Here is a 22,012-nt window from a genome sequence, read left to right as displayed (position 1 = left end):
GTAATATCGAAAGCCTTCACAGAGATTCTGAAGTTCTTCAATCAATAGATTTCTACAAATTGTTGAAATCTTGGGTGAAAAAAAACCCTAAAGGCTATAAAACTTTAAACTTTATACAACTTTAATTCATTTGCTCCAGAGAGAGAGAGAGAGAGAGAGAGAGAGAGAGAGGAGTAGCATGCACAAGAACTCGTAGAGACTATTCACTATGAATAAAAAAATAAATACAAATGGGAATTTTCCATAAAAGAGGGTAACAGGTCTATACAAATTGACAGCATCGTCTCTCTGAGATCCACACAAAGGTATTGAGATTGCACTACTAAGTCAGCTTTCGCCACAGAGATCCCTTGGAGGCTGATAGGCACTTCACTTTTGCAAAAACAAAACCTGCCTTTGTGGGGTTCCCATCGACTAGAGAATTCTCGTAAATCTCTTTGCATTCTTGTACTACCTGTTTGGCAAAGATAAATGGACAATATTCAAACCCGAGCACGACAAAAATCAAAGCCTCCTTTGCCCTAGCAATATTGTCTCACACAGGAAAATGAAGCAAAAGCAAATGACATCAAGATTTGTTTCTTGCTTTTGAAAAAACAAGAAACAAAATTTTGGATCAAGTCTATCAAATCTTCAATTATAGAACTTTGGGGGCACTTTACATCCAAAACGAATGCAGGACGTAATCTGCCACCAAAGTTTATACCCAATATAAATGTGTCAACTAGGTTCTTGTAACATATATAATGCAGCTAAACATTTCATGAGTGAGTTAATTAATTTCATGATTACATAGAACCCAGTCTGATAAATCACTGTCCAGTGATTGGGTTCCCATGGGGCATCATAATACACCCCAAGAAAATTTGACCCTTCTCTTATTTTAGCGTCCAACAGTGTAGCTTTGATTGATATTGAGGAAAAGAATGATAAGGTTGCACATACCTCCTTGGCATCCTTCCTCGGTATGCCTTCCCGTAGTCCAACAAGCTTCTCAACAACCTCAGGCTGTAATAGGGAAACATTGAGATTTTTATACCAGAAAATCAGCTTTAGGGCCAGATTTCTAATGCCTTACTTTCTGTAGCAGAAAATTAGCATAAACTTAAGAGAGAGTACTGAAATTCCTGACTAAATATTATGTCTTACTTTCAATTACCTTGGGCAAATGCTCGTATTTGCAGTTGACAGATACATTAAAATACTAAAACCCAGTGAACCATAAGATTATTCAAGGAGAACCATATTGTTTATAATAACATGGTAGGGGAGAGAGAGCGTGGGAGAGACGGTAACCAAAATTTAATTTTTCAAGTTACAAAATAAACTTCAAAGACATTTGATTTATTTAGGGGAAACTACTTTTACACCCCTCAATCTACCACCCAGTTTGCAATGTCCCCCCATCTTTCAACTTGGTTAATCTACCCTACTGATCCACCATTGGGGTTACAATGTCCCTCTTTTGCTAGTAAAAATGACAACAATATCCTCCATAATATTAACAGTACCGAAAAAGAACAGTAAAAAATTTAGAGAAGTGGCCGTGGGTCACTCAGGTAATTTTTTTTTTTTTTTTTAATTTATTATTCTTTTAGGGTATTTTTGGGCAGAAGGGAGACATTGCAATCTCAATGGTAGGTTAGTATGGTACATTAACCAAATTGAAAGGACATTGAAAATTGTGTGGTAGATGAGGGGGTTAAGTTAGTTTCCCATTTATTTAAGATGTCAGTCTTGAAAGAAAGTGTGTTCCAAAATTTTCAGTCGCAAAATTGTGATGGAAAATAAGAGTATTAATTAATAGAGGAGATTACCGGGCAGTCAGGTTGATGTTCAAGAATATTTGTGTAAATGAGGGTGAAGGTATCTAGGCTCTCTGCTGAAGCAAGTTCTCTTAAATCACTCAGTATCCTAACTCTGCTTTCAACTTTCTGCAATCGGAGTCAGGAAAATTAGCACAAAGAAGCATTACAAGAAACTGAAAGATATATCTAACCAAGAATACAACAGTTATTATCTTCATGAAACAAATTAACTTCAACGTAAGAGCATATCTCTTTTTAGGGTTTTTTAGGGAAAATTATAGTTTAGCCCCCCAAATTACCACCCGTTTTGCGCTTAGCCCCACAAACTGCCAACACTCCGACTCCGGCCTACCAAACTACCAAAACCTTTGATAAAGGCCCAATTTGGCGAAATATCTCCATATTACCCCTGCCACGTGTCATTTTTCAATTAAAAAAAAATTAAAAACTAAAAAAACTAAATTTTTATTTTTTTTAAAAAAAAAAGAAAAAAGAAAATATGGGGTGGCTGCCGAGCCACCCACTTGGGGAGTGGGGTGGCCTGCGAGCCACCCCAAGGGGCCGGGGTGGCCTGCGAGCCACCCCAGAGGTGGTGCCGACCACCTCTGGGGGTGGCTCGCAGGCCACCCCCGAGCCCTAGGGGTGGCTTACGGGCCACCCCGAAGTACATTTGGGGTGGCCTGAAAGCCACCCCTAGGGCTCTAGGGGTGGCGCGCGGCCACCCCAAGGGGTCGGGGTGGCCTGCGAGCCACCCCCGAGCCCTAGGGGTGGCTTACGGGCCACCCCGAAGTCCATTTGGGGTGGCCCAAAAGCCACCCCTAAAGCTCTAGGGGTGGCGCGCGGCCACCCCAAGGGGCCGGGGTGGCCTGCGAGCCACCCCCGAGCCCTAGGGGTGGCTTACGGGCCACCCCGAAGTCCATTTGGGGTGGCCCGAAAGCCACCCCTAGGGCTCTAGGGGTGGCTCGCGGCCACCCCCAGAGGCCGGGGTGGCCTGCGAGCCACCCTAGAGGTGGCGCCGGCCACCTCTGGGGGTGGCTTACGGTCCACCCCGAAGTCCATTTGGGGTGGCCCGAAAGCCACCCCTAGGGCTCTAGGGGTGGCGGGTGGCCACCCCCAGAGGCCGGGGTGGCTCGCAGGCCACCCCACTCCCCAAGGGGGTGGCTCAGCAGCCACCCCATATTTTCTTTTTTTTTAAAAAAAATAAAAATAAAAATTTAGTTTTTTTAGTTTTTAATTTTTTTTTTAATTGAAAAATGACACGTGGCAGGGGTAAAATGGAGATATTTTGCCAAATGGGGCCTTTATCAAAGGTTTTGGTAGTTTGGTAGGCCGGAGTCGGAGTGTTGGCAGTTTGTGGGGCTAAGCGCAAAACGGGTGGTAATTTGGGGGGCTAAACTATAATTTCCCCGGTTTTTTATTTATTTTTTATTTATTTATGGATTTTGTGGGGGGGGGGGGGGGGGGGGGGGGGGGGGATGGAGGGGAGAGAGAGAGAGAGAGCATAAACAGCACTCACAGAAACACTTATATATTCCCTAAAAAAGTCCATGAGAACCTCTTCGTCTAGCCTCATCCGTTCTATGGTTTCTTCCTTGATGTAATTTCTCTGCAGGCACAAGCATCTTTAAGATGATCATGCCAAAGAAATAAAAATAACAATACAAATTACAGGAGAATACATGGTCAACTTCAATGTGAAATAAAAACCTGTGTTAGAAGATGATCAACATAAACAGTGACGGTTTCCTCCAGGCAAGCTTCAACAAATCTCCTAAATGATCTTTCTTCAATGTACCTTAAATAAAGGAATTAACAACCCAATAATAAGTGTTCCAACTGACATACAATACTAACAGAAACAACATCATTCCAAAGTGGTGATAAAGAATCTTTTGTATTCTGCAACAACAAATTTTCTTCTAAATAAGCCAGAGTCTCAAAATTGGTGATAATCAAGCAAGTCCAAGTCAAATTAATGAATGGTTTTGGGGGAAACTAAAACAAAATGATCAGATTGAAGGAAGACTTAGGCACAAGAATGTGAATTAACAACATATACCAGAAGTCATGTTCAAGGAACAGATCATTGCTGAAGAATCTCTTGAATTCTAATTAAAATATTTGTTGATATTAAACTGAAGAACACCATGCACCAACCATGAGGGGCTTTCCTCTTGTAAAAATGTGAACCACCACTCTTTTCTCCATAATCCATACAGGAAAACATGGAAAAGATGCAACAGGAAGGTATCGGGCTAGTTGGGAAGGGGAAGAGACCGCGCGCGCGCGCGGGAAGGGTGAGAGAGAGAGAGAGAGAGAGAGAGAGAGAGAGATTAACATTTGCCCCAGCCAAAAGGCAATTCTGGAAATGACAGTAACCAAAAAGTGAAGGCTTTAGCAAAGACAACAGTAGCAATGATGCCTCAAAAACTACAGGGCTCGTTGGCAACTGAAAAGGAATTAGGATTTTGACAATCAGGGAAGAGTGAAAATGAGACTGAAGCAAAATAAAAAATGAATAGGGCTGGCGCGGAGATCCATTGAAGAAGGGTATAGACAAAACAAGGAGAAGAATCACTCCGAAAAAATCAGGGAGGAATTTTGATAGAGAATCTAGGGCACAATATTTGATGCTCTAATACACATTGCATGGATATAGACAGATAAGTTGGATGACATCAACCAAATAGGGTTTTCATGGCAAAACAAACCTTCAATTAAAAAGGATAGACTGTGTGGTCTATTCAATGGATACAGACAGACAAGTTGGGAAGATCGACATGGTACAACACAGACAGATTTAATAATATGACAAAATAACTTGCAAAAAGTGGTTTAGTGTGATATTGAGCAATCCTCACTCCTGCTGTCATTCGTAACCTTCTGAAGATGAACATGATTAGGAGACACATATCATCCTACCTTTCATACTCTTTTCTGCAGTCATCATACTAAATTTCGGAATTCATCGTATCAAACAATGTGATCAGCCATTAAACATAGCTTCATGTTTTCTCCTTGTTGTTGACCAAAGAAACAAGGTATGTTTGTATAAAGTAGAAAATCCGATCATCTTATTTAATCAGCATGTTGGTCCCCAACCAGCTCAAAGAGTTGCCAGACCCAGCTTCAAGGGCTCGTTTGGTAATGCATTTCAGAAGGTGTTTATTGCCTTTTGGTAATGATGTGACATAAAGGTGAAATCAGTTTTGAGTGTTTTGTGAGTGTTTTATATGTTAAGTTGTTTGTTATGATTTTGCTTTTTTGCTAAAAAGCATTAGCAAATGAGCCCAATATAGGTACACCATTATTGTTTTAAATTGTATCTTTGACTTGGATGTGGAACCAACAAAATCCAGCAGTACTGAAATATTAAGACAGTGAAAGTATAAGGTTTCTGAGGTCAGAAAAGAAGAGAACTCACATCTTCACATCTGTGAAATAATCACCAAATGTTGCAACCAGGTACTCAGTAACCTGTCCTTCGCACCACTCTGGAATATGCAGAAGGAGAAAACCCAGCTCAGATGCAAAAAGAGGCATTTGAAGAAATACTTAGAAGATTGATTGTCATTTCCAACTAAAACAATTTCATCATTAACATGTGCAGAAAGTTGTAGCAGAATAGCAACGATTGCATGATTCCAAACCCCTAATTGATTAGACTTGGAAGCAAAATGTATCAAGTTGTTCCATGGATCTATTGGGGCCATAGCCTCAGGATTTTTTTCTTTTATAAGTAATCGAGATATCATTAAAAGCGTAAAGCGCCCCCAGGTACACAAGAAGCATAAAAGAGAAGCCACCTAACTAGTATGGGCAAAAATAACAAAAAAATCATGATAACTAATTACCAAAGGAGAAACAAAAACAACTGTTCAAAGATTCAATGTGTTAAAAAATAAAGACATAATTTCCTCCAAAATCTTCTCATGGTCCTCAAAATTTCTATGATTCATTCCCTCCATAGACACCACAAAAGGCATGAAGGCAACATGTTCCACACAGCAGCACTGCGAGTGTTGCCAGCAGTCCACCAACAAGCATACAAATCGACTACTCATCTAGGCATAACTCAAGACAACCCAAATCTACTAAAGAAAACATTCCAAATGGTACAAGCAACCTCACAATGAAGAAGAAGATGATCCACAAACTCCCCATTCCTTTTACACATACAACACCAATCAACCACAATGACCTGCCGCTTCCGGATATTGTCCATGGTAAGCATCTTTTCTAGGGCCGCTAACCAACCAAAAAATGCCATCCTCAACGGAACTTTAGTTCGCCAAACACTTTTCCAAGGGAAACTGAAACCATCATGGCAACCCATGACACTGTTTTAGGATTTAACACCAGACAACCCTCTTTTGGAAGAAACCCACCACAGCTTGTCCTCCCCTTCCCGTCTCATTCTTGCTAAATACAACACCCGAAGAATGAGGCAAAGACTTCTACCTCCCTATCATAAGCCACTTAGCAAAGATCACGTTTCATTGAATGCTACCTCCAAAAAATTCCATGAGCTGCAACAAAAACATCCTTTGTGCAAGCATACCAAATAAAACTGGAAAGGCTTCCTTAAGGGTTGTATCCTTTCTCACCCTTGTTTGTTTTAGTGATGGAGGCTTTGAGTCGAATGATTTTTGCTGCGGTTAGTGGGGGTTTCTTGAAGGCTTCAAAGTTGGCAATGCTACTTCCTCTCATTTGCTGTTTGCCAATGAAACAAAAGCAAAAAACTAAGATCTTATTACAAATGCCCAAAAAATTTCAAGAAAGACAGAATGTGATCTCTTAAATGTCCTCATACAATCAAATAATGATCTCAAAAAAAGAGAATTCAATCAAAATATTGGTTGTTGTGTTCTGTCAAAGGTCTTAACATCCTTCTTCCTCCAAACACTTTACATTAGGCATAGAGGTATAGAATTCCTTGATGCAACTACGATCTCCAATAACATGAAATTACTCCCCCGGGATAGGCACATCTCAAGAAATCCGGAACAAAGAGAATACTAAATTACTAATTGATGCAGAACAACAAGAATTTGAGAAGAAAAATTGAAGAGAGAAAGAGAAAAGGCAGAAAAGAGAAGAAGAAACAAAAGAAGTGGGAAGAGAAGGAAGAAGACGACAATTAGTCGATCAAAATATTATTCATCAAAAGTTGCTTACTACAATAAAAAATTATGCTTAAATAGACCAGGAATTAAACCCTAACCCTAGTAACACTTGGGCTGATAGCCCACTAAAATGATATAAAGCCCAACTAAATAAATATAACCCTAAGTCTGAAAAATAAAATAACATAACAATAAAATATGACAAAATGAAAAGTGCCAAAAGTAAAATCTCCGGCTCTCAAGCCTGGTCGTCTGCCAATATCAGGGATCAAACACGTGTAGTCACTGCCTTGTATCTAGTGTCCCCATCAACTAATGACCTTATTTCCCAGGCAAGTCCACAATGAACAAGAAGGTGGTTTAGTGTCTCCCCACTCACTTTACATAAGCAACACAGTCCAACTATAATCTTTGCACACTTCCTCAAATGATCCACTATAATTTTTTACCACGTGTTGCCATCCCAACTAAAACAGCCACCTTTGTTGCAGCTTTTGCCATCCATATGGAGCACCAAGGAAAAGCAACTTCTATGCATCTTCTTAATGCCCAGTGGTAAAATTTGACATAAAAATCTTATCCTTCCAACAATATCCATCCCCTCCTATTCATCCCCACCCCCATTAACTTGTCCACATAAAGCAAATCAAAGAGTTGTTCAACAAATTCAAGTTCTCAGTCCTATAATGCCCTTAAATCTCGGATTCCAATGTAAAACTCCTTAGAACAATGCGTATAACATGCTAGAGTCACATCTCACTTGTGTCTACTGCAATTTCTAACAAATTCCAGAAATAAGAGTTTCAATGGACTTTTCCACACCATAAATCATGTAAGAAATGAATTCAATTTTCATCCCTAAAATTATACTTCATAAAATTTGAGAATTAGCAGAACCAGCTTAATATGTTGTCAGAAATTCTCAATGTTCTTTGTGGGGGGGGGGGGGGGGGGGGAGTTAAGTGCACCCCTTACCACCCCTTACCTCACTGCTACACCATTAATCCCACCCCTCCCAAAATTTCTCCCATCATGCATATCACAAAATATAGTAAGGTAAGTTAGTAGTTTTTATCACCCAGCCACTATCCTCCAACAAAATGGACAAAAATTAGACCTCATCAAATTGATGTATCCTTGTTGACAGCCCTTAACCACAAAGCACAAGAATCTTGTCTCCACCTAATCTCCTTAATTTCAGCAAGACAATGGATTTCTGATTTCAATTCTCTTATTCTAATATTCTCATCAGAAGGCAGTCTCTGTTCCCCCCCCTAGGTCAAAAACCTAAATCCTTCCCCCCCCCCCCCCCCCCCCCCCAAAAAAAAAAAAAAATCCCCATTTCTTAACATGCACTCGCCTAAAGACATTTTTATTCCAACTTTTAAGATCTTGCTTCAGTGCCTTCAGCTTCTTACCTAAAACAGAACCGGGAGCCCTCTGAGACTGATAGCTAAACCACTGGTGCACTATATCCCAAAAAACTTCTCACCTTGAGCCACATGCTTTGGAACCTAAAAAGATCCTTTCCCCAATGAATACCCCCATAATGCAAAAGAATCGGATAGTGATCCATAATAAAGATACCCTTACCAATTGCTCCCAAAGCCCTCATCTAACTCTATCATTAGCAGGACTATAAGCACCTTGAAAAGTCCAAACAGAACCTTCATTGGAAACCGACAACTAAGGTTACGTTTGGTACACTTGGAAAGATAATTACTTAGGAATAGAGTATTACAAGGAATACAATAAGTTGGAATGAGTAATTGATCGCACCACCCCTGGTGCTTCTGTTGAGGTGGTCGGCCACCCATGGAAGACGATTTTTTTTTTTTTGTGCCTAGAAACAAATAAAAAATAAGGGTTTTTTTGGGGAAAACATTTTTAGGGCTATTCCATTTCTGGGGGAATAGCTATTCCTTACCTTTTTGAGAGGAATAGCTGTTCCTCAGTTAAGGGGAGGAATGGTGGCACAACCAAATAACAGAATAACTATTCCATTCCTTGGTCTATTCCTGCATACCAAACATGCCCTAAGGGTAAAAATTATTTCACCTTTCTGATAAAGCTTAACAGTGGCTCCTGCACTCCTGGCTCGTCAAATATAGTAAGATAATAACCACAAGTGGAAGATAAGAAATGGTTAAAATCCCTTACCTTTCTGGTATAGCTTGATGAGTAACTCCTGCACTCCTGGATCTTCAAATATTACACGAACAGTTTGATGCACAGATTCCTATCATCGACGTTGAATTTAAAGATGAGTTTCAATGAACTATTTCAAACACATTATACACATCAAGATTTACGATGTATGCTAATACACTAAGAACAGCAGATAGAACAACTTTTTGGTGCATGAAGAACTACACAGAGAAATTCAAGATTGAACTGATTTGAATGAATCTGGTAAAAGATTCTCTACAAAATAGTTATATTTATCTTTCAAATGCAACAAAATCAAGCACACAGTTTCTCATTTTCAATTCAATCAATTAATCCATAGCTGCCAATATATCTTATGATGGATTATTCTGAGGTGTACCAAAATTCATTCTCTTGTTTATATTTTACATTAGAATACAAATAAATAAATAACTAAATATTCATAGCGACCAGACTGTTTTTTACACAAAAAATGTAAGCTGGCCTGCTGGTAGTCTCCACGGGGTTCTAATAGAAAACTGTGAAGTCTCTATAGATAGGGGAGGCTGAAGTCAACTTTATGAATCTTTTTCAACTAATCGGGTCTGTCCATATGCATTACATTTCATATTCTATCCTATATAGAATCATACTCACTATCATCCCCTATTTATCATATTCTTCTTCACTACTTATATTCTTTTTGGCCGCCCTCTACCACCTTCCACCGATCAATTTGAAATAAATCAATCTTTTCAATGGTGCATGAATCAATTCCCATTACACATGGCTAAATCATCTTAAATGAATCTTCATTTTTTTCTTCATAAGAGTCGCCTTAACTTTTAAACAAGTAACTTCAGCCCTTATCTTTCCCACCTCATCATACGAACCTAAGATTCATAACTCAATAGAATTACTAAGTTCACCCTAATTCCTTGCATGACTACATTCAAGGCTAAATAAATACAACTATATTATAAACTTGCTTGGTTATAAAAACGATTTCCATTTATTGAAAGAGTTGGGGAAGGACCCCAAACATCCGAATAAACCAAGTCTAAAGGATTACAGATAGTAGTAGTAGAACGGGAGAAGGGCAATTGATTACCCTTGGCCTGAGGACAGGCAGTGCAGGGTGATTGTGCCTTATTAGTTGAAACTAGAAGCTGAAATTTAGAAAGAACAAGGTTGACAATCCAAAGGGCTGGATGTCCCAAACGTTTGTGCCAATGATGTGATGTAGTCCTCATACCAACGAGTGCTTGAGATGGGCTAGCTGAGTTGCTCATGTGTATACTTCCTATGCACTTAGGGGCACCTTAAGCTTTTTTACTGAAATTTTCTTACTTAAAAAAAAAAAGAAAAAAAAAAAAGAAAAAAAAAAAAAAAGAAAAAAAAAAAAAAAAAAAAAGAGTGCTTGAGATGGAGATGAAGGCACTTGCGAAGGAAAGAGTTGATAGAGGCCATTGTACTTATATAAAAAAAAAAGAGTTGATAGAGGCCATTGTTAAGTTGGCCTTGGTGAATTGGAGTCCTGGTCTTGCAATCCTTGATAATAAAATAAGAAGAGTGAAATTCAAAGAAAACAGAATTAGCAAGAGCAAATTGATGAACTGAAAGAAGATTTTTGCATATGTTAGGGACATAAAGTAATTGCTTGAGCAGGAGTTGACTATGAGAGAGTGACAAAGAAGCAGAACCAGAATGTGAAATAGGCAAATCTGTACTATTTCCTATGCAAATCTGATCTTGGCCAGTGTATTCTCCAGAAGAGAGATTCAGATTCTGGAGATTGTTTGTCATGTGATGTGTGGCACTAGTATCCGGGTACTTGTTTTCTTCAGGAGGAAGTGAAGGCGAGGAGTAATAGGCTTGAGCATTCGGATATGCTGAAGGAGTTTGTGCAGCTAGAGCGGGATCCGGACGTTGGTAACATCTAGGAGCAGTGTGACCAATCTTGCCACAGAGTTGGCAGATTGGCTGAGAAGGTGTAGCAGGGTCTTGTGAGAAGTAATTGCCTCTGCCACGGCCATCGGAAGAGGATCCTCTGCCTCGATAAGTGTTGCGGCCTCGACCACGATATCCTCGGCCACGAGACATGGGAGCCCGAGTAGAAAGATTAGCCATTGGCAGTGAAGGTTTAGTGGAAGAAAGATTGTGTTCTATCCTCATCTCATGGGCAAGAAGATGACCATATATTTCATCTAAGGAGAGAGGGTCCAACCAAGTGGTTATCGATGTAACAAACGGATCATACTTTGATCCGAGGCCAGCAAGAAGGTAGGAGATGCTTTCAAAGTCATTGAGATGCTGTCTGGCAGCAGCAAGGTTGTCACACATGGCTTTAAAGGATTGAAAATATTTCGTGATAGAAGAGTTACCTTTCTTGGCTGTGACAAGCCGATAGTGGATCTGCATAACACGAGATCGTGCTTGAGAGGCAAACATGGAGACGAAGGTCGTCCAAAGTTGGTGAGATGTTGCAAAGCCTACGGCATGAATGACGAGCGGTTCGGTGAGCGTGGAGATCAACACACTAAGCAGCATCTGGTCATGTTGACACCAGGCAAGGTATTTCGGATTTGCCATGGTTGCAGGGGCACCAGGAGTGATGCTAGTATTCGGGATGGTCTGGGCTAGAGGCTGAGAAGTGCCATCCAGGAATCCATACGCATCTTGGGCTTTAACATAAGCCAGAATCTGAGTTCTCCAACTGGGAAAGTTGATGTTGGAGAGTTTGATGTTGAAGGTGTGGTTCATATTTGGAACGGTGAAGATAACATTGGAAGAAGAAGGATTTGCGGAGGTCTATTTCACAGAATGAGTAGGGGATGAAGTGGCAGAAGAAGCCGTGGATTTAGACATGATGATGATGGAAAAAAAGAAAAAAAAGACGTTAGTCTATAGGAGCTCTGATACCATGAAGAGTTTCACAATAATTTGGCTTTCTAGCTTGCTCATCTAGTGAGTGTATATTGCAATATATATAGAATTTACAAGATAGTGTAGTTTACACGATAAGCCTCAGCTTCTAGTATTTTAAACTAACACAAACTCTTAAACAGAATTCTAATTACAAGTAAGCCTCCTCAAGATAATCTTATCCTTATCAACCGGTTATGTTATCAACACTCACTAGGAGGTTGATCAACCGGGAGTCTTATCAACACACTCACTAGAGTCTTAAATGATTGAGACACACTAGGAGTGTGTTGTGCGTTAATAGGTTGCAACACCAAAGTTAAGGTTCTATAGTTGTAAAGCAACAAAGAAAAGGAAGATGCAAAATGAACAAAACAAAAAGAAAGCTCTCGCGTTTGCTCTTCCCCACTCAGGTTAGATACAACCGAACCATGAAGCAAGTGCATCCGAACTTGACAGAAAGGCAGGACTACCTAGACTAAAGAATTTTTTTTGACAAAATTGTTATCATGTATTTAGATCTACCATAGGTTAGATCCAAGGAATGACACAAAAAAGTTGACAATGCTTTTGCACATACCTGATTACATCTGAATGCTGAAAAGTGTTGCAGATAATCAAGGAGCTACACAATTCTAACCTTTTCTGAGGCACCAAAACCACAGAAATCACACACTCATCTACATAGACAAACGTATGGTTTGAGAGAGGGTAAAATTATGGAAAAAATGGAGGAAGAGCCCTATCTGCCCAGTTTTGGGTGGATTGATTTTGGTGGGCCCAAAGAGGTTTTGCTTCCCACTCCCTCCTCCAATATCTCCCTCATTCCCTCCTACCAAGCGAAGGGATTTCTCTTCCCCTCTTCTTCTTCCTCTGAACAAACATTGTTTTTTTTTTTTTTTTTTTTTTTTTTTTTTTTTTTTTTTTTTTTTTATAAATAAGAGGACTTTATTAAAGAAAGTGTAAGGCGCTCCTAAGTACACAGGAACAATCAAAGCTAACCCGCAAAAACCCAAAAAGAACCAAATAAGACCCGAACCACCGAAAACGAAGAAAAACCCTGAAACAAACTACAATAGCACCCAACTAAGAACAAAACAACCCACCACCCACCCACCAAAGCACACAAACCTACATCATGTGTGCCTTGCTTTTCCTACTCCTAGAGGGACCTTTAGCATCACCATAATTGATGGAGCTATGTAGATTTAGAAGCTCCCTTTCTCCTTTAGACTTTTGGCACACAATCATCTTCTTCCATGGCATCCCTAATTGCCAAGGCCTCCTCCCCAAAATCCCCTTCCAATGCCCAATCCAAGGGCAATCCATCCCAATAATCATCTTCCACCTCCTCCCAAACTACAATCTCCCCGTTGTGGTCAAAACCGACAGGCCAATTTCGAGAATGGGAGAATCCATTTCCCTCAACGGAACAAGGAGAGATGCATCCACTCGGAGGAGAGGAAGGATGAACCACCCCGACGTCCTTAACCTCCCGCGGCAAAATGGGGGGGGGACAGAAACAATCGGGGGGAGATTAAGAAATCCCTTCCTAAAAAGACCCTTTTTCGCTGGAGATTCTGTCTTCTTTTTCGCATGAAACTCTCCCCCCGTATCCTTAAAAAGAACAAGTTCTGCGGACAGCTTTGAGGCTTCCAAAGAGTCAGAAAGAAACCCATCATTCCATAACATAGAATGCCCTGCCCTGAGCTCCCTAGCCCTCCTGAAATATTGCTGAAACGGGCGACTATGTAGCAAGGGGGAGGGGGAAGAATGAATCTTCTTCCCCAACTCAGAGGCCCCTGAGAGAGAAGGAACAGAAGAGACGGACAGTTCTGCACCACACATCTCTGAACAAACATTGTCAAGGGGAAATGGCCACCATCTAAGGAACTTGGCGGTTGAATGAGGAAGTTCCAAGAGCCATCAAAATAAAAAGAAAAAGAAAAAGAAAATTATAGAAACCTACATAGAGGCATGACTGAAGATCAAAGAAGGGGAAAAAAAAGAGCATCAAAGATGAAGATCAAAGAAGTTTCTAGTGAAAGATAGGTCAAGTATGGACATTCTTTCATAAATTATTCAATGGAAGTCATGCAAGGAATTTAGGTAGTATTCCCATTGAGAACCAAAATCATAGATTTGGGGGACAAATTAGGATAACAGAAGCTAAGGATGCAGTAAAAAAGATGAACATTGTGGAGCCAATGAACTCTAACTGAAATAACTTAATATGGAACCGTCACCAAAATACCATAGTCCACGCGTGACAACATTAGGAAAGATAGGATGAGAAATGAAGTTATTCATGAAAAGGTGTAGGTGGCACAAAACAAGGACAAAATGAGGGGGAGTCATTTTAGATGCTTTGGACATATGCAACAGAGACCTACACACGTCTGTGCAAGCAAGTATTTAGATTAATATGGAAGGAGTGAAAAAGAAAAAACTTCAGCAAAAAATGACATCAATAGAAGGTATACAAACATTGTTTTCAGAAAGGTAAATAGGGACATGGTCCCAATTATCCTACCTAAGGCTGAATGGTGTTTATATATCCATGTAAATGATCCAATTAATTGGAATTAAGGCTTAGTTAAGTTAATAGTAAAAAGCAATTAAATTCTCCAAAAAGTCCAGAAGATCATGAACCAGTGAGATAAATTCTATAAACACATTAATAACATAAATTCCAAACTTTTCAGCAAGTCAGCAAGTACAATGCACATGGAAGTTTTAATTAAATGACAAAGCATGTAACTGGATCATGCTGTTAAAGAATAGTGCAGATACAGTATGTAGTTCGTAATCCACATAAAATTTGAGGAAAATACACCAAAAAACATAACATGAAAACCTTCAAAGTTGATAATACCTTTGCAACCTCTAGGAAACCCTTGCAAGTGTCTTCAAAATTAACCTATAAATGAAATAGGAACACCAATTTTAACAATGGAAAAATGCCAACCATGTATATTTAATGTTCTTAACATATAAACTTCAAGGCAATGCGAAAAGATAAGAAAGCAAAACAAGATAGTTGCAGGGGATGATGATGATGCATACAACAGGCGCAAGAGTCGAAATGCAAAACTAACATCAAGACAGAAGCATAAAACATAATCTACACAATAACTCAGAAAGTATGATTTTCGAGGGGGATTCAGTCCCCAATGAATCTGACAAGGGACAGACTTAAAGAATCTATCTACATGGGCTTCGTGGTGGGCTTTACAATATTTAAAGGTTTATTATGGGAAGGAAAAGCTTTACGGTTTGTAGAATAAATTATGGTCTAGCTTTGAAGATTTTTGTGCTCTTTTTTCTCGTTCCTGATTTGCTGGGTGTTTTTCTCTTGTATACTTCCTGCGTACTTGAGTTGTGCCCTTTGCACTTTTAATGAACTTGTTTTTTACTTATATATGTATATAAAGAATAAATTATGGCTTGAGGAGATACTAAATAAAGGTTATAGGAGCTATTTCTTTGAGAAAGGTGTTTATTGAATTTACTGGCAGCACTGTAGGAGGAAGGTGAGGGAGATGATATGAATTTCTCTTCAGGAATTCAATGGGACTTGTATGTTTGAGTAGTCTTTGAATTACTCATTCCTCATCTTGGTGACAAAGAAGAAGGGGGCAAGAATATCAGAAATTTTAGCCTGATTAGCTTGGTGAGGAGTAGTGTCAACAATACAAACACACACACAGAAAAAAAAAAAAAAAAAAAAAAAAAAAAAAAAAAAAAAAAAAAAAGTAGCAACAACAACAAATAAGGTGGAGGTCTTAGGTTCAACCTGTTTTTTTTTTTTGATAAGTAAGAATTCATTAAAAAGCGCAGAGGGGCGCAACTCTAGTACACATGAAGTATACAAAAGAGCCCCTAAACAGAGGAAAGAAACGAACAAGTAAAAAATCAGCAAACAACATACTACCCGAGCTATGCGCCGACACCCAAAGATATAACATTTTAAGCACATTTCTACAAAGAGCTCCAACCGAAACCTCCATATCCTCAAAAAGCCTAGAATTTCTCTCACGCCACAAGCCCCACAAAACACATGAAGGAACTTGCTTCAAAAAACGGAGAACAGGACAACGACCCAACAAAGTGCTCCAAGCAATCGATAAATCCAAGACACTACTAGGCATAACCCACTCCATCCCGAACAAGCTATAAAAAGAACTCCAAACAACCCGTGCGACATCACAATGAAGAAGAAGGTGATCAACGGATTCCCCATGATTTTTTCACATAACACACCACAATACCACGCCTAAGAAGAAGGTGATCAACGGACAGCGGCTTTAGGAAAGATTTTAGGTTCAACCTGTTAGGGGGAAGGATTAGGGGAGTGGGAGGGCTACCCTCCATTTTGGCTTATTATCACAAGTTTGTTTTAAAAATAAAAGGAGAATAGAAAGAAAGGAAGACGATGATGATGAAGAGGAAGAAAAAAGAAGTCAGATTGATAATAATAATATAACCTGCTCGGCATAGTTTTGTGGAAGAGCTTCTGTGGTGCTAATACTTAGCTCCATTGCAAGATCATAGCAGCGCAGATTGTTGTTAACCTGTATACAAAGTCAATAGCAGAGATTATTATTTATCTGTACACAATGTTGATAGCAGAAATGTATAACAATTTAGGACATATTTATGTAACGTATTTGTAAAGTTTTTTTCAAACACAAATTTTCATAAAATAGTTGCCAAATGAAACACTTTTAAAAAAACAAAATCCAACACACTTTTTAGAAAACTTCCCACACCTTCCTATAGGAATATTTTGAGAAAATACATACTTTTTCACGTGTAAAGGCTGACTTGCTACTTATGAAAAAAAAAAAAATAATAATAAAGAAGTAGCCATGCGGTTACTCCCAACGGAGAATAGCGGGTGGCTGCGTGGCGACCCCAACAACCCAAAAGGATAGAGATGGCCGCACGGTCACCCGAATAGCACATAAATGGTCATGGGTGGTAGTGTGGCCACCCCAATAGGACATAAGTGGTCCTAATTTTTTGCCTAAAAAAACACTTCCCAAATTTTTGCTTTTTAGAAACACCAAAAAGTTTACCAAACAATTTTCTTCTATAGACCCCACAAACGATACTTTTCAAATATGACCCCCATTGACAACATTTCTCAATTTCCACCTCTTCAAAAACTCTTTTCAATACACAATACAAAAACACACTTTTCAAAAACTTTACCAAACACACTTAATTTCCAGCAAGCACCAAAGAACGTTTCAAGCTACATGGTCAAATGATTCACAAACCATTGCACACAAAGGTTCCAGACCAATTTCAGAAGCAGGTTCTTCAAGCCTCTGCCTCTCAGCGGCTTGAAAATCAATCATCACCTGAAGCAAGACAACATGTGAGGTCCAAGTACCGGGAGAAAAACCCAAAAGAGAAAAAATCATACATCAATGCCTCAAATTATTTACTATGATTTCTGGAGATAATAATTGGATAAGATAACACAAACCCACGGTAAAGAAATACATAAGCTTGACATGATCATCAAGAGAAAAATAAGACATATCAACAATCAAACATATTCACAGTTAAACATAGTAACTTGGCGTGTGATGTCAGCAGAAATCCCACATGATGCACGACAGGCTTAGAATTGGTGTGGTTAAGGGGCTGTCTTACTAGGAATGTGCTCAAAATCAAGTCGGTAGGATTTAGAAACTAGGAATAGAACCTTAGGTTGGACATGTAGAGGGGAAATAATCTGATTTTGTTGGAAATCAGATTAGGAAGAATATGTGACGAGAATGCTGAGAATTTCAGGAAGCAGGAAGGAAAACATTGCTCACAATATCAGCGAGAGAGAGAGAGTAGATAGACAGGTAGAGACCAGGGGGGGGGGGGGGGAAGAGAGAGAATTCCAAGCTAAACTCTAAGCTCAACGCCATTTTCATACCCTCAAAAAGAAAATAGATTACACATTTTAATAGCAATGATTACTTCCAGAGGAAGTATTCACACTTCAGAATGAAAAACAACTTGAACAACTCATAAGCTACTTCAAAGCCGGCAGCTTCCAGCTAGAGACTGCCATCTTTCTTCACCTCAAAGTAACTTCATAATTACATAGTTTCATCGCAAATAACTTGCTATTTATGTAAATCTAGGAAACTACCTCTAAAAGATATCCAGCACTTAGCTAACCATAAAAGTAATACGCATATGCACCCTAATCCTAAGTTTGGTTTTTCTGGGTTAAGTTTTTCAAAATAAGCAGATGAGACATCTGTGCAAAGGGGGTGTGGTCTCTCACCATCTCTACTCTTGGTTGCCTTTGGCCTCCAAAGGGGTGGTGTTTTGTCCAAGCATGCAATGGCTGCTGCCTACTTCTGGTTGCCACAACCATGAACATGCAGAAAATTGAACACAAAAATTGTTCCATGCACAATTTATATTTCTTAAATTTTGTGAAAGATCTCTAAATTTCTTTTTTACTCTGGGAGTTAGAATACAATTCTTGAAGTAACTAAAGTATATCAATTATGTCTAATGAAAGTTGAGCTTAACTTACCTTAATGATTGCCAAAGCAATTCGGTATAGCATGACATCAGTGCTATTATCCCGAACAATTTGCACCTGCTCTCCTAGGATCCTGAATAAATCAACAGCAGCTGGTGTATACAGCTTTCCATCTTCTGTTTTTTTTGGTGGCTGTACCTTATCAGCCTCCAAGATATTCAAGTACCATTTCTAGAAAATAGAATCAGTAAAAATGCAATAAATGAGAGAAGTGAACTACCTCACCAAGAGAGAGAGAGAGACATAGAAAGAGGTGATTTAAACAATGTTATTATTTACCAAATATGAGCACCAGATTGACAAAGTAGGCATATAATTACCCTTGTTGTAGCTTGCATTCTCTCTACGTATGAATTCATGAGGGGATCCATGGCACCACTCTCAGAACAAACTTGAGCCAAAGACTCATCAACCCCAAGCCCAACCAGATTATCTTGGTATTCAACCACCCAACCAGTTACCTAGTTGCGAGAAATAACAAAGAGAAATAGAAAGAAGGAAATAAGAAATTCTTAAGGTAATATGCATTACATTATATACCTAAAAAAGTCATAAATGAAATATGCTTCAGTAAGTAACAATATAAATCCTATGTCCAAGAGAACTGAGGTTCAAAGCAAAATACTGAAACCATTTTTCCACCCAAGTAATTTAGTATGTCATATTAGAATATTAGTGAAATGATTAAATCCACAATTTCCTGCCAGCTTAAGCTTTTGGGATAAGTAGTAATTTAACATGGTCTCCGAGTTTTGTGGGCTGGCTCCTATTGGGGTGTTTGGGTCTCTTTTTTTGGGTTTTGCAGGTGTACTTCCTCTATGCTTAAGGGCGCTTTTATGATTTTTATAAATTAATCTACTTGCCTATCAAAAAATAAACATGGTATCAAAGCTATCTTGCAAGGGAGAATATTTCCAAAAGAAGAAAATGCATCGTGTAACGCTTTGTGGTGAATTTCCTTCTCCAGATTCTTGATGAATATATTCGCAGTCTCATTACTGTGAATACTGGGGTCCTGATGAGAACAAATGATTCTGATGGGCTTGTTGTTCAGTGGAGTGAAGTTCAGTACATTTAGTTGTCAAATTGGACTGAATAATAATTGGAATAATAACGGAAGCAAGACAGAGAAAAGAGATAGGGGATTTATGTGGTTCGGTCTATGACCAACGTCCACAGGGTAAAGCCCAAAGGGCTACATTGTGATCTTATTAACTTGTCATGTCTACAATACAAAAGTCCCTATTTATAGGGTTCAGAGTAAATACTAATATGGTAATCAAATCCCCATGATTTGATTACAATTCACCGTAAATAGAGAATATTACAATATCAACCAAATAAGGAATATACGGAAAATATAATATATTTTCCATATATTCTAACATTAGTGCCCTCACTGCATCCTGAGAGTTACTATAGTTGACAGCTGTAATTGAGAGATCTCCTGGTGCTCACGACCCTGCAGACCCCCCCGACACAACCTGACCAGCCTGGTTGAACAGATCATAGAGACGCAAGTCCATGATGTTCACGTCAAGATATCCAACGAACAGCAACGCTGTCACATACTGATTCACACTGGCGCCCAAAACGACACCATTGGGCCCCAACACTAGTCTGATGCTGAATCTGAATCCCACCATTTCACCAAAGGAACAAAAACAAACCCTTCTAGTTCGTCCTTTTTTTATATATATAATTTTTTTCTTTCCCTCTCCTTTTTTTTCTCTTTTTTTTTTTTTTAATTTTTTTTTTCTTTCCCTCTCCTCTTGTTATTCAAGCTTAAACCATGCCAAGAAATTCTAAACCTAAGGACCTCGGTCATATTTTGGAAAGTATAATTTGGGGTTTTTTTTTTTTGTTTATGGAGGAGGATAGAAGAGGGGAGGGAGGGGTAAAATGGGGATAAATGATATTAGAACTGTGCCTGAAGGAAGACGATGGAGGAAATTAACTAAATTTTCTTTATTTGTTTGGGAGAGGGGAGGGGGGGATTCCAACCACCTAGTTCTCTATATTGCGATAATCAAGCTGCTTTGCACATTGCTTGTAAGCTAGTGTTCTCTAAGAGAACAAAGCACATTGAAGTTGATTGTCATTTCATTCGAGATAATTTGCTGCATGTGCAAGAGGAATGAGGAGTATGTGGACCATCTTCTTCTCCATTGTCAGGTTGCTTGCGCCTCATGGAATGCTTTTTTCAATCGCTTTGGGCTGTCCTGGGTTATGCATAGTCAGGTGGTTGATTTGTTTGTTTGCTAGTGGATGGATGGGCACTCTCAGAGTGCTGTCGTATGGAAGATGGTGCCCTCTTGCCTTTTGTGGTGCCATTGGAGGGAAAGAAACGATCGAAAATTTCGAAGACTGAGAGAAGAAGTTGGAGGAGCTCAAATCCTTTTTTTATTCTCTTTATACTTGGACAGCTGTGTTTTTAGCTCCCATGGTGATTAGTTTTAATGATTTTCTTGTTCTTTTTTCTCATTCTAGTTAGGCATTTCTCTTGTATACTTCTTGTGTATCTAGGTTGTGCTTTGCGCTTTTAATGATATTTTGATTATTATCAAAAAAAATATATATATTGAGCGGAGATATTTCTACTCCTTTTGTGAAATCTGGAGATAAACTTGTTGAAGTGTTTACAAAGTCTCTTTTTCATGGTCGATTAGAATTTATTTGTTTAAAGCTGTGCTTACATGATATATATATGTCCCAGCTTGAGGGGCAGTGTTAGAGTGTGTGGTATAGTATGTAGTTTCTAGAAGAAGGCTAGGTATCCTCTTATAGCTGTAATAGTAACTAGAATATTCTGTATAGGAAGAATGCACATCTCAAGATAGAAGGATTCACTGATGCAGATTGGGCACATGCCCTTCAGACTAAAAATCTACTACTGGGTATTATACATTCTTGGGAGGTAACCTTGTTATTTGGAAGAGCAAGAAACAGAAAGTGATTGCTCGATCTGGTGCAAAGGCAAAGTATAGGGTTGTGGCTCATGCGACTAGTGAATTAACAAATCACTTCTACAAAAAGTGTCACATCTGATATGCAATCATTCTAGAGTAGAGCACTCGTCTAGTGAGATAATCACTTGGGGGTAGAGCAGTATGAATGGCCTCTAGGGACCAATAATTACAGTTATCATCAATTCAACCAGCAGCATTATGAACAAAGATGCTCATTCATCACTTGGTAGACAGTGGAAGTGCTAACAAATACCACTTTTCTTGGCATAACTAACAATATTTGTATGATGGTGACAAAAGTGTATTTTCCCAAACTAGATGACAAAAGTGTATTCGGGGATTTCTGTTGTTTTTGGGTTTTGGGTTTCTTGTGGAATTTGGGTGTTGATGGGTTTTTTGGGTTTTGTTTTGTGGGCTGGTTGGGTTATTCCTTTGTATATTCCATGTGTACTTAGGGGTGCCTTACGCTTT

The 22,012-nt window shown here is 39.1% G+C and overlaps 1 protein-coding gene across 1 annotated transcript in view; it reads right to left on the bottom strand.

The window, feature by feature from the left end:
* Position 1: 1 nt before the first annotated feature.
* The window catches only part of LOC133866419 (exocyst complex component SEC6), a 41,620-nt gene continuing 19,609 nt past the window's right edge, over positions 2-22,012 (bottom strand). Inside the window, exons 14-25 of the mRNA XM_062302937.1 lie at positions 18,893-19,033; positions 18,564-18,743; positions 17,293-17,376; positions 16,495-16,581; positions 14,883-14,927; positions 9,095-9,173; positions 5,233-5,302; positions 3,516-3,603; positions 3,325-3,414; positions 1,818-1,934; positions 946-1,008; positions 2-454 (exon numbers count right to left, since the gene is read on the bottom strand). Coding sequence (XP_062158921.1) covers positions 323-454; positions 946-1,008; positions 1,818-1,934; positions 3,325-3,414; positions 3,516-3,603; positions 5,233-5,302; positions 9,095-9,173; positions 14,883-14,927; positions 16,495-16,581; positions 17,293-17,376; positions 18,564-18,743; positions 18,893-19,033 — 1,176 coding nt within the window. The 3' untranslated portion in view covers positions 2-322. The remainder of the gene's footprint in view (positions 455-945; positions 1,009-1,817; positions 1,935-3,324; positions 3,415-3,515; positions 3,604-5,232; positions 5,303-9,094; positions 9,174-14,882; positions 14,928-16,494; positions 16,582-17,292; positions 17,377-18,563; positions 18,744-18,892; positions 19,034-22,012) is intronic.

This window comes from Alnus glutinosa, chromosome 4, assembly GCF_958979055.1.
Source record: "Alnus glutinosa chromosome 4, dhAlnGlut1.1, whole genome shotgun sequence".
NCBI lineage: Eukaryota > Viridiplantae > Streptophyta > Magnoliopsida > Fagales > Betulaceae > Alnus > Alnus glutinosa.
The sequence above is the reverse complement of the archived record's forward strand: the minus strand, read 5'-3'. Positions and strand labels throughout refer to the sequence as shown.